This window comes from Dreissena polymorpha, chromosome 12 (genome assembly GCF_020536995.1).
Source record: "Dreissena polymorpha isolate Duluth1 chromosome 12, UMN_Dpol_1.0, whole genome shotgun sequence".
NCBI lineage: Eukaryota > Metazoa > Mollusca > Bivalvia > Myida > Dreissenidae > Dreissena > Dreissena polymorpha.
Window position 1 is genome coordinate 29,115,466 of NC_068366.1, and position 13,253 is coordinate 29,128,718.

General features: G+C 35.9%; 1 protein-coding gene across 1 annotated transcript; it reads right to left on the bottom strand.

Annotated features, from left to right (window-relative positions):
* Positions 1–2,366: 2,366 nt before the first annotated feature.
* Positions 2,367–5,917, bottom strand: LOC127853408 (uncharacterized). The gene is made up of 2 exons (XM_052387936.1): positions 5,633–5,917; positions 2,367–5,166 (listed from the first exon to the last, which is right to left on the bottom strand). Exons 1-2 carry the CDS (start codon positions 5,638–5,640, stop codon positions 2,943–2,945), a joined length of 2,232 nt encoding a protein of 743 aa, XP_052243896.1. The 5' UTR covers positions 5,641–5,917; the 3' UTR covers positions 2,367–2,942.
* Between the last annotated feature and the right edge of the window lie 7,336 nt (positions 5,918–13,253).

Below are 13,253 nucleotides of genomic sequence, written 5' to 3' on the forward strand. Positions count from 1 at the left end.
GGAATGATCATAAACTAGAGTATAAAACCATTGAAACTCTATAGTTAAAACATCTCACATAAAAACATGCAGTGTTAGTAAATCATTCACTCACCAATTAGCACCCACACTGATACTCGCTCACATTCTTGCATGGGTTAGTAATATTAAAGGATTAGTGTCAGAGTGAATACCCTGTTACATATGCATAATAATATATGCATTTTGTTGTTTTTATTGCTGGCATCTTATGTGCTGTAACAGCGGACAAACATAATAGTAAGTCAATTGACATCACCAAAAACGATAAAGCATGTGATTAAAACTAGTTTTAAAATGGATCAAAAATTAGCTTTCTGGTGGACTCATCGCCCTCTGCTCATACGTAGATACGCCCCGAAAACCTTTCTGTGTTCGTCAGTAAGGTCTTTTGTAGGTTATTAAAATTATTTGTCACATATGTTCAATGCGAGGAAACAGAGTGTCGTGCGCAAGACTTTGGTCTCTAGCGTTAAGGTCAATTTCACACTTAAGGTCCAAAGTCTCATATAAACATAAAGCAGGTTCTATGGCTTTTAAAACCAAGGAATGCTCCGCTAGCAAGAATAGCCGACTATTCAGGAAAAACTCCTTAAATCGGTAACACGGAATAAAAAAAACGCCAAAATGGAATTAAACAAAGGTATATACATTGAACGTATGTATTTAGTGATTCTATTCTATTCGATAAAAATAAATAATAATTTTAACGTTCATTTTTTTATTCTTATGTTAATGAAACTATCAACAGGTTCTCTTTTTATACGCCCGTATAAAATACGGGACGTATTATGTGAAACCCCTTGGCGGGCGGGCGGCGGGCGGCGGGCGGAAGGCATCACTTTGTCCGGACTCTAATTCAAATTGTATTCATCCGATCTTCACCAAACTTGGTCAGCAGTTGCATCTAGTTGATATCTAGGCCAAGTTCGAATATGGGTCATGCCGGGTCAAAAACTAGGTCATAGGGTCAATAAGTGCATTTTCAAAGGGGCCACTTTGTCCGGACTCTATTTCAAATTGTATTCATCCGATCTTCACCAAACTTGGTCAGCAGTTGCATCTAGTTGATATATAGGCCAAGTTCGAATATGGGTCATGCCGGGTCAAAAACTAGGTCATAGGGTCAATTAGTGCATTTTCAACGGCGCCACTTTGTCCGGACTCTAATTCAAATTGTATTCATCCGATCTTCACCAAACTTGGTCAGTAGTTGCATCTAGTTGATATCTAGGTAATACACCTCATTTACATTTATCATCCGCTGAACACTTATCGAACTTGATAGCAATAAAAACCGCTATAAGCATCTTATAAAGGTGAATTACAGACAGCCTTGGTATTCATGCTGATATAAAATGTAAAAGCAAACAGTATTTAAACATTCAAACCAAATATTTATTTCAGTTTTTAGGGAACTAATTTCAAGATAAGTACAGTAATATCAGTACAGGAAATACTGCCATTCTATACCTATGTAGGTCTAAACAATTATGATTTAAATATTGTGTTTTAGAGAACAAATGAGACTAAGTGTACACTTATTGATATCAATGCATATATATGAATATATCAGTTATATAAGTTGTTGTTGTTTTTTTTGCTTATTTCCAAAACAAATACATCAATCATCAGTGTATCATCTCCAATGGCACACGAATCGGGCGTATATTGCTCCGTCATGCGGCGCTCTTGTTTCTTCTGCTGAATGAATCATTTATGATTCCCCACATAAGAGGCAGGGGGCATGCGTATACGGGAGCTTACCGGGTTTAAGTGAGGTTAGTTGGAACTAAACTTCCAAGATGGCGTCTGTTTCGTGTTTTTCGTGAAGGAGTAGCGGATATTTTCACCCGGTAAGCCAGTTTATATTTATATTTCTTTTAAATGAATATGCCCTTTCGGCTCTACGGTGTTTGTGCTCCGTTCGGTTTTTTGTTTTAAAACCGTAGACGTCGGAATAAAAAAGTTATTGAAGCAAAACCGTCGACAAATTTGTTGTTTAATTTCTTGACCTTCGAGATGTTGGATGTTCGAATATCATTTTCTCTCATTATAAACAGCATTTGTGCACGTTTACAGTTAAATATAACATAAATCACGATTATTTTATTATCTCGACGCGTTTTTATGTCTATTAATTCATTAAATGCCGAATATAACGGGTTAACCCCCCATTTTGGAACTACCTTACTTTTAAGCATATTTTGGAACCTGACTTCCAAATGATAAATAGCTCTTTCATATGTGAAAGAGATTGACATGAAATAATAATATATAATATATTATTTTATTAACAAATAGAGATAATGTTTGCAAAACACGAACGAAACATTTAACACATAAAAGAAAAATTGAAACCCCAGAAAAACATAAACAATAGAAATCCCGTCCGATTGTTCTCTATAAAAGGCGATTAGCTATTGCTTATACAGATGTCAATACATGCAAAAATAACTCAAGATAATGGCAATTCAGTTGAACTACAATTTAATTTATTGATGGTTGAATAATCAACAGAGTAACATTTTATATGAACTTTATGGATCAATAAACTGGATATAAATGATCTAAGTACCTTCTTGTCGACAAAAAATCAGAATCCAGAATCATAAAGTCAGGATAAAAGATAACACGTGTATAAAAGTCGATACTAAATGTATTCAATACGAATGCAAAATATTAATATTTCTTGCAATTGAAAGCAGTATTTTAAATAAATCTTAACAGATCTAGACTACTTTTGACGTACGCTTACCAAAAATGAAAACGTTTAATTTTGTGAACCAATGCGCACTCTATCAGCCGTCTATACTGTTAGATCGTCTACACATTAATCAGATACAAATATGTACACTTTTCGAGACCGCGTGCGGGAGAACTTGAAGGATGTTTAAAAAAAATGTTTTTCTATGTATTACATTTTATTTTGATAAAAAATGATAAAAGTTCATCAGCATAACCAACATGTGCCAGCGTGCAGCGTTATTCATAGGGCACAACGCTACTGACCTTGAATAACAATCCCAGGCGCGTTCGAGGTTGCCTTCAAGTTCATAACAGTTCCCAAGAAGATTCAATGATGTTTCCAGATGCCTATTCATCACTGGGTTTTCCTTGCAACACATATTCTCGCCATCGTCGGAAATCTTATTCCTCAGCTTAGAAATGGCAGTTTTCGCCTTATCAATTGAACCCAACTGCTTGTAAACAAGATACTGCAAATAATAAAGGTACGGTATAGAATCGGTCACTGCACAGTCCATCCAACGTTCTTTGTTGAGTCTGTCTCGTTTGTCATCTTCGGTAATTGTTCTGTACATTTCGTAGGCTAAATGTGTAGGTCCGCAGTTGACTTCTAGAGGAGTATAGATTACACAAGAGGCGACATGCGCTTGCACAGCTGCAGAGATTGATTCCTCAGTAATAGTTTTAACTAATTCTGGACCAGGAGTACGAAAGGCTGGTAAATGCATACTGAACTCATAAACTTCAGAAGGTAGACTTGCTTCTATGTCGAACAAAATGTTTGCAGCGCGATCAACCTGTCCGATATTCAACAACAGAGATGCATATTTCAATCTAGCCGACAGTAGATCGACCTTCAACGAGTTTTCGAATTGTTCGGTGATTTCGGATGAGATTGGTAAACCATTCTCCAAACATGATGATGCCATCACTGATGCAGCAAACACATTTGCCATATGTGTTACAAGGTCTGTTTCTTTCGAAAGGCTCCATGAAAGATGACGGCGAATTTCCTCCCAAACCGCAGTAGAGCGATTTATGATTTCATGTGACGACAAATTAAACTTCAAGAGGTTGCAAACATTTAACGGAATTGAAAGTAATTTATACATGTAATTCCCCAATAGATATTCTACAATCCATGTGTGATTCTCAGATCGTGTTGGTATTTTTGCCAATGACGTTCCAGAATTTCCCATTCGCTCCTTCAGTCGAAGCCCTAAATTGTCCATTGCAAGATCGTTCAGACATTCAAGTCGGGTATCTATTAGTTCCGTCAGCATAACAATTAATTTGGGAAATTCAGCGTACTTGAGCTTTCCAGAAAACAAGTTGACATCCCTAATTGTATAATGAGGACAGTAGCGACGCTCCAGCCAACGCTTCAATGTAATCAGGCAATAAATAATGCATTTTACAAGATTGTTCTCTCGCCAAAGTTCTGTTGGATAAGTCTCAACGGTCCACAAAAGCGCAGTTTTAAAGTGAAAGGTGCTCAATCGGTCTCCAACTACTTTCTTAAATAACTCTTTTCTCATCATTTTCATTGTCACATAAACCTTTAGTTGAACAATGTTCAGGTCAAACATCAAAAGTCTTTCGATTGTTGGAGTAGAGAATCTAAATTCTTCGCCTGAATACACTATGTCATCAATGCCAACACGCACGTCAAATTTCACTACTTTGGACTTCACGTCAAATATCATTCTGTTCTCCCGGTCGGCTGGCCCTTGCGGAACAAAAAATGCCAAGCATTGTTTTGCTAACTCCATTGTAGATGCTTTTGGCCAGTTACCTGGTCTAAAACGATCAAACACAAACTTACATTCTTTCATTAGCTTTGTCCCAAAAGCCTTCACGTAATCTGTGTTGTCATCAATAGTAATAGCCGGTCCGTGCCTTGTTCTTGTTTCGTCACCTAGTCGAAGTTCACGTAATTGAAACGTTGTTTTCAGGAACGTTTGGCCGTCGTGTATGGAAACAAAATCGGACGTATCACCTCCTAACATTTTATTATTACCCCAGTCACCCGGAGCAGCCGGACTTAACAAGTTTAGCCTGCAACATTGGGGTGATGATTTTTCATTTCTCAGAACTCGAAAAGGAATGTACTCTTTTTCATCAGCGGAATCAGATTCGTCTTGAACTCCGCGAAACATTTTCTTGTGGAACATAACATCCGTATCCGAACGCATTCCAATGGTTGTCGTCCCTTCGCTCTGACTACCGAAAATGAACAAATCGTTATCATTACCATCTAGGCGTACTTGAGCCGTCAATAATAACTCTACTGTAATATGTGTGTTTCTTCTCAACAATATGACACCCTTTGAGACACCAATATCTTCGAGGACAGTAGACAGGTGGCGAGATCGAGCTTCTTCCGCATTTTCTGTCATTCTATATGAAAGAAGCACAGCAAAATACGTGTCGCAGTTACTGAGTTTGATTTTTTTTGGATTATATGAGATAAGATACAATAGCTTTGATGGACGCGCTGTACGTAAATGAATTAATACATTAAATCAATCAATATTCTTTATAATATATTGCATGCATGTACTTGATTGTGTAGATATTTTTGAAAAAAAAAACACGCAGTATATGTGTTGATGTATATGATTAACTTCTTTACCTATTCGACTTATTTACTTTTTTTATACTATTTCAAATATTTCCATCTTACGCAAGGGAAGTAACTTACATTTATATATTCGGTTCTGTAATTTTTATTCTAAATTATCCCTCTTTGCCAGTTTATTTATAGACAGGAACTTTATTAATATTTATGTTGATTCCAGTCAACTTAGTAAAGTTAAGACGACTTACAGTATTTCATTATATGTATATAAGTGTTTGTACTTACATTAACATCGGTTAATCCCTGCTGTAGAAAATGCCAATTGTATTTGACTATTAAAAGTGTTAAACTGTTGCTTAATCATTAATGTAAAATATCTTAACACTTTATTTTTTATATAAATACATGCATTATTTTATACATTTCCTGTATTGCATTTATAGTTATACTCAATAAAAACAGATGCACCGTTTGTTGTTATTCTCACGTAATGTATGCGCATATCACTTATATACTATTTCCCAAATACTTCGATTGTTCAGCTTATCAAAATCGAAAGTAGAATTCTATTTGAAATCGTCCTTCGCCTTTTTCATGCTCTTTGCTTTTATTATTTCATATGCAGGTATTCCCGTGTAGTATTGGGCTAACGTATGGAAGCAGTTTATGCAGTTAAAATAGATATTTGAACATGCAAAAATCCCATGCAAGTATCAGATATAAAACATTGGTAGAAAAAGACAAAAAGGCAAATCCATTAAAAAAACAACCAAACACATTTCACGGAATGAAATGGTTATATAAAATGTTACCATCCCCTTCATATGCCATTTAAAAATCATTCCACTTTTGAAGATATAAATCATTAGCAAATTTCATAATGCAAAGTTATTTCTAGGGTTAAAGGGGTCTTTTCACAGATTTTGGCATGTATTGAAGTTTGTCATTAAATGCTTTATATTGATAAATTCAATCATTGGACGATTATACAAATCTCCAGTAAAAAATACAATAAAATTAAAAAGAAAAGTAACCCTGAACTGGGCTCGAACGACTGACCCCTGGAGTACTGGAGTAAAAGTCTTCCTCTTAGACCACTCGGCCATCAAGCTCATGCTATTAGTTGTTTTTTTAACTTTATACAAGCAATCCTCGTAGTTTCACAAAATATAACGACAACGACAGAACTTTCCAAAGTATTCAATCGTTTCGCATTGCAACGCTTTATACTTTTCAGGTTTTCAAATCGTCAAAAGATGCATATAATGGTTATTTTAGAGCATGGTAAATGTTCAATATTACTGTTTCCTCACAAATATCATGACTACAACAACAATCGTACATCGAATCATTTCTGTCGTCAGTTGTCAAAACGAAAGTACGGTTGATATTCAAATTGATTATTTTTCTCTTTCCGGGATATTGTTTCAGTATGTTGATGCTGCATTAATCATGATATATTGTCATTATCAATAGCGACCAAACTACAGCTCCATCTGATTCAACGCCTTCATCAACCAACGTGTTCAATTATATTATATTACCAGGTCTGACGGTTGTGTTGTCTCGAATCGCTGAAGTAAGTCAGTTCTGCTTTTTCGTACGCATCGAAAATTGACACAACGTTGATGATACTGCGATACTTCGTCCAAAGTAAAATGTTAACACCCTTAAATAATGCATCACAGAATTAATGTGAAGCGTCCCTTGACAAACATTTTATTTGATCATTCAATCCAAATTTAAAGAATGATCAGAACTTTAAAACATATAAATATCACAGGTGGTTAGCGTGTGGCTATGATATTAATTAGTGAAAACATCATTTTGAATGATAAATAATCATATTATAACGAAAAATTAACTTTTCTGAAAAAAAAAATTTCACTATCAAATATATATATAACAAGGTATGCAACTCAAAATCACCCCAAAACGGGGTGCATCGCTTTGAACAGCCATATCTTCATCAATTGTGCAGCGATTTTCACGATCTCGGTCTTATTCAACGCAGAAATGAATTTCCTTTCTGGAAATGTATATGTCTTGCAATATTTTTACAAATGCTGGGTCAACTTTTAAGAAATAACACGATACACAACACGCATGACCCAGTTGACAGTGATCATGTATTCTTTATGAATGAAATCTCCAGTTGTAAAGACATACCTCCGCATTGGACCAATGAAATCACTCGTATGTTTAAAATGTCAGTTAGTTGAAATGTATGTAAACAAAGGTTTCAAACGGCGCTGGACAGTTAGTCTTGATGCAGAATGTAACGACAAGAACGGTAATAATGTTTTTTCATACGTTTTATTGAATTTTGGTATCGAACTACATGAACTTTGTAGGGAAGTTGCCCTTTACTCCGTGAAGATTTCAGTCTTAAAGACAGCATGATCACTGTCAACTGGGTCATGCGTGTTGTGTATCGTGTTATTTCTTAAAAGTTGACCCAGCATTTGTTAAAATATTGCAAGACATATACATTTCCAGAAAGGAAATTCATTTCTGCGTTGAATAAGACCGAGATCGTGAAAATCGCTGCAAAATTTATGAAGATATGGCTGTTCAAAGCGATGCACCCCGTTTTGGGCTGATTTTGAGTTGTATACTGTGAAACCATTATTAATCGTCAGGCATTAATTTTCATAAATTTCGTCAGTCGACCGATCGGCGAATTTAAGATCCTAACGAACAATCATGTTCTATGTTTGAACAAAAACAAACACTAAGTTGAACAATATTTTAAAACTTTACCGTATACATTAGGCATTAAATTCCAACATAATCCATGCACACATTCACTGCTGTTTCGTAATCAAGATTAATCCGGTTTTGACACAAAGGGATGTAGATTACACAAGGTACTTAACTGACACGTTACATTTCTTTAAAACGCGTGTGCAGTACAGCTGTATCGAATGCGTTGACTTCGTTTATGTAGAATGGTAATGAATTAACGCTAAGTGTTTATAACTTTATTACCCATTAGGTGCATTGTGTTTTTCAGGGGTGTTGCATATTAGCCATCACGCAGCGAATGCCGATGAAAGACAATAAACCATATGAAAAGATGACGATGTGTGATCAACATGCGTATTTATCACAAATTAATAAAGAATATTTTAATTGCTGTTTGTTGTTTGATTGTTTGCCCATAACCACACTTATTACTATTTTATATGTATCAATTTATTTATTTTTAAATTATTGACATTAATGATTTATATACCGGTAGTTTACTTTTTAAGAACAAACACACACATAGAGTTTATAATTTTAATGTTGATATCAGAATAAAAAAGCATTTTATTTGAAAAAAAAACAGAGACCAATTACTGTTCTTAAAATTATCATAAATGAACGATGCAAAACGCTTGAAACTTTATTGAAAAGTGACAAAATAATTTCCTAACACTAGTTATAACCCATATTGTTCGCACCTTCCCTAATTGGTGCCGATAAAGGAACGATTGTTATCAGTATTGCAATTATAATAATAGAATTAGACTAATTGGCAATTGGCTTCGTTGTTACAAACACTCGTTAACGGTTATTCGATCCCACTTGTCCGCTAATCATAACAATGAACGTGTGAATGGCATACAGTAAGAGGGTCCATTACTGTCCCTTGAAAACAAAACTAGTTAATTGGCATGTGACAAACAGGCCCCACCTCCTGCAGTGATTCTCAAGTGTGCTCCCGCATTCGTACCACGATTTTTCGCAACTGCGATTGATCGCGAAAATGTATTACACACAAATCGGATATTGACTGACGCATTTTTTTAAAATGAAAAATCAGAAATCGGCGAATTTAAGTGCTGACGAAATCGTCATTTTTATAAAAATGACGAAATTTTGTGCTGTCGAAAATAAATGGTTTCACAGTACCTTGTTATATATATATTTGATAGTGAAATATTTTTTTTTCAGAAAAGTTAATTTTTCGTTATAATATGATTATTTATCATTCAAAATGATGTTTTCACTAATTAATATCATAGCCACACGCTAACCACCTGTGATAAATATTAAACCACGATGATTCTAACTTTGGTATAACGAGCTCTCTTCAAAAGCACTAGCGTGTGCGAACAAATATTGTCTTCAACATTTTATTTTATAATGTTAAATGGGGCAATGAATGTTAAAAAGCGTAAACTAAAGTATGTATTAATTATGAAATGCAGTGTAGCATAAAGAGAAAGTAGTCCCCAATAATGGGATCGAACTAAGAACGCATGCTAAATAACAACGTTATGACTGCAGGACTTACTTCCCTTAGTCTTGGCGTGAAACGATCGGCATGGTAGACTTTTACGCCACGGAGGCAGTACACATAGTCATATTTCAGAAACGGAACAACACGATTAACCATTCAAATGAAATAACAAGCAAGTAAAAACCATGTTAGGGCTGTGAACCCGTTATAAACGTCCGCATTATTTTTTCGATGTCGACAGAAGCCGGCATTATTCGTAGAGTCTATTCGACCGTTTAGGGCTAGATTTGGACCAGTCCGGTTTTATTCGTTCGTCATGTTTCATGGGAAAATAATCAGTTTATTTAAGATCAAATGTTGTCTTTGTGTGGTATTTCGGGCTGTCAAAAAGTGATAAAAATATACCGGTGCATTAGATTTGAGAAAAAAAACGTACTTTATAATACATAACATTTATTTTGTGTAAATTCTGTTGTAAATATCAACTGTGTATTATCATTCAAATAATAGTAGAACTTTCGTCTTTAAAATGAATTATCACGTGACATTGCTTATAACCGTATGAATGTTTACTTACGCAATCAATAAAGCATGTTTATTTATATTATGTGTGTACGTATCTTCTATTTAATATGGTTTATGGAGTGTTGATGAATCTTCATATAGTAAACAAACATTTATTTATTATACGGACGGAATGAATTCAGTCGGTCGTGGCAATGTTTTTATAAGTGAGAAATTTACGCTTAAATCATCAGTTACAAAGCATAACTCGCTAAAGGAACAATGCCTATAAAAGAAATTTCCTATAAAATAAGTTGTCAAAATAATTCTGGTATCAACCAATTGCACTCAACCGCTCTCGACATATGTTTAGTGGTTGGCGTGAAGCATAACATCGTTTTGAAGAACGTGTCTATGCATAATTATTTAACATATCGGATAAATAAAACTACAAATAGAACCTAAAATCTGCTAAAATATTCTTAAAGGTGGTTTACCACAAATCTTGCTATACAAACGCACTTATTCTGCCAACATGTCGGCATGAGTTTGTATTTTATACTTGACGTAAAAAAATAAGGTTTACAAAAAATTGACATTCTGTTCAAAATTGAACTTAAGTTTGTGTTTCTGTTGCATTCTATAACTGTGTACGGATTTATTTATGTATAATGAGTCTAATTAGAAAATACGTTAAAAATGTCTATGCCGGGTGTATACGTGTTTTTGGACTACACTTTCCAATCATCCGTGCCTATCTATCATCTTCTTCCAACATCCATCATCCATCATTCCTTATAATCATCATCATTATCGTCATCGCCATTGTCAACGTCATTCCCTTGAAATCATCTCGCCGTTGGACGGACATGAGGGACGACAACACAGAGATCCCTTTCAGTCAGGTCAGGTGTTGGTTACTGAGAGAAGCTCGTCCATGGCGAGGTCTGTACACTCTTTCTACATTGTCAACTCAGATGTTTGACATTGTCCACTCAGCTGTCACGCTCTGGACGTACTCATTAGTACTGTGCTTCATGTAGGAAACGCGGATCAGTCTTCGATGACTCATGTGTTCGAATGCCTGTATCTTGCGTTATGTGTCCGCGAGAAGCCGTACATTAGGCTGGAGACTAAAATGGACTTGAAGAGCATGAACTGATGAAGCCACTTGTTTACTGTCTGCTCAGTAAGACAATCTCTGCTGTCGCCATGGCAATTCTTATTCGGATCTGAGCGGTAAGGTTTCCTTCCTTTGAGTTGACAGGGTTCCAAGTACTTGAAGCTGGTAATTTCTTCCAGCGTGTCGCGCTTAATCGGCTCGGCTGTCCCGTTCAGAAGATTTTACTAAGCATTGCTTCCTCCACCTCTGCATTAAGTATGGACGGAATTTCGTCGTCAGCTTCTGGTTTGGAATCGTTCTCAAGGAGACTGGGCTCTGTTAAAACGGGCAGCTATAGAGGTCGCTTTAGTATTCAGTCCATCTTTTCACTCTCGGTCAGGAGGTTCCCAGCCGCGTCTTCTACAACACCTCCCTGTTTGCTTTCATTTGTTTTGTCCTAGATCCAGACTGGCTAACCTCTCATGTCCCAGCCCAGCTGTCTTCTTTTGTTCCAAAGTAATATGATCTTGGTCGTCACCCATGGCTTTTTCTTCTTTCTCTCTCTTTCAAGAACTTATTCGGCATTGCCTCCTTGTTTTGTTTGGCGATGCTGTCATTGTCTATGATGTTTTGGGCTACAAACTTGCCGTCTATCTGTGGTTGATATGCCGCTGTTTACTCTGTATCGTTTAGTTTCTCCAAGTCAAAACAAATGTCATTTTTCAGAATCCTCAAAGGAATGCACTGTTATCTGTTGTATCATATTCTTCTTGAACGCCAAGACACGATTCTTGTGGAACATAACGTCCGTATCAGAACGCATTCCAATACATGTATTTCCTTTGCTTTGACTTCCGAAATGAACAGATCGCTTTCACACAGACATACCCGAGCAGTCATCAATAACTCCACGGTGAGGAATTTGTTTTTCCTCAACATTTTGCCACTAATGGAGACACCAATATCATCGAGGGTAGTTTACATGTGAATATATCGTTTTCCTGTATGTTTTATTACATTATCCTTATTTAAGAAACAACACAACCTAAAGAACATTCGACGAAGATAATGAAGTTGACTGTAATTAAACATTTTTGTTGCATTACATGCAAAATAGAGTAGTGTTTTTCCCAGGCCATTTTAGCGTGGCGAAAAGCCACGCCGCCCTCCCGGATCGCCACGCTGCCCTTTTTAAAGGCAAATTTCGCCACGCGCCCTTTTTTTCAAAGGCAAATTTCGCCACGAAATTTGCCTTACGATCTAACTTGGTCCGCAAAATCAGCTTCCTTGATTGTCTGTGACGCTCCGACTGTGCTTGATTTACTCGAGAGGCGTCACGTCTAATCGACTATATTTAATTGAGCAGATTTAATCTATAACAGTGCTCGATTAGGTCTTACTGGCTGCCCCAAAGCTGTGAATTAGTCATGCGTGAATAACCCCGTGTCAGTATCAATCGATAATGCCGGAGGCTATGTTATACCAAGCGCACTTTTCGCTCGGCAATGTGTACTCCTCCACGATATAATCATTACTTCGGAGACATTTGATGAAAAACTCGATGTTATTCTTGTGGCAATTGTGCTTTGCATGCATTATTCAGTTATATCAAAACATATTTTTTTACGCATAATTACTTTTAAATTCACAAACAAATTTATTCTTTATCGATTTCGTCTTTAAGATAATTAGATCTAATTATTGAAAAAATTACCGAGACGTATACCAATTTAACAAAATACTAATCGCGTATACGATTTAACGTTGCTATGCGCACCTGTCGCTTACATCATTTGACATTTTATCAACATGGCGGACTATACAGAATTAAATTGTGACTCGGCAAAAATGGCAAATAACGTCGTAAACGATCGAACTAACGATGGAGATTATACATTAAGAAGGAATAAATGAAATGTCTGTGATAATCAACGATGCATAAAAATGTTTTAGATAGCAACAACATAATTTATTTATTTGTAATCTACTCGGTGGATGTATGTCACGGAAACGAGTGTTTGCATATTGTTAGAGATCAATTTACTCGCAATGTTATTTTAAACATCTGT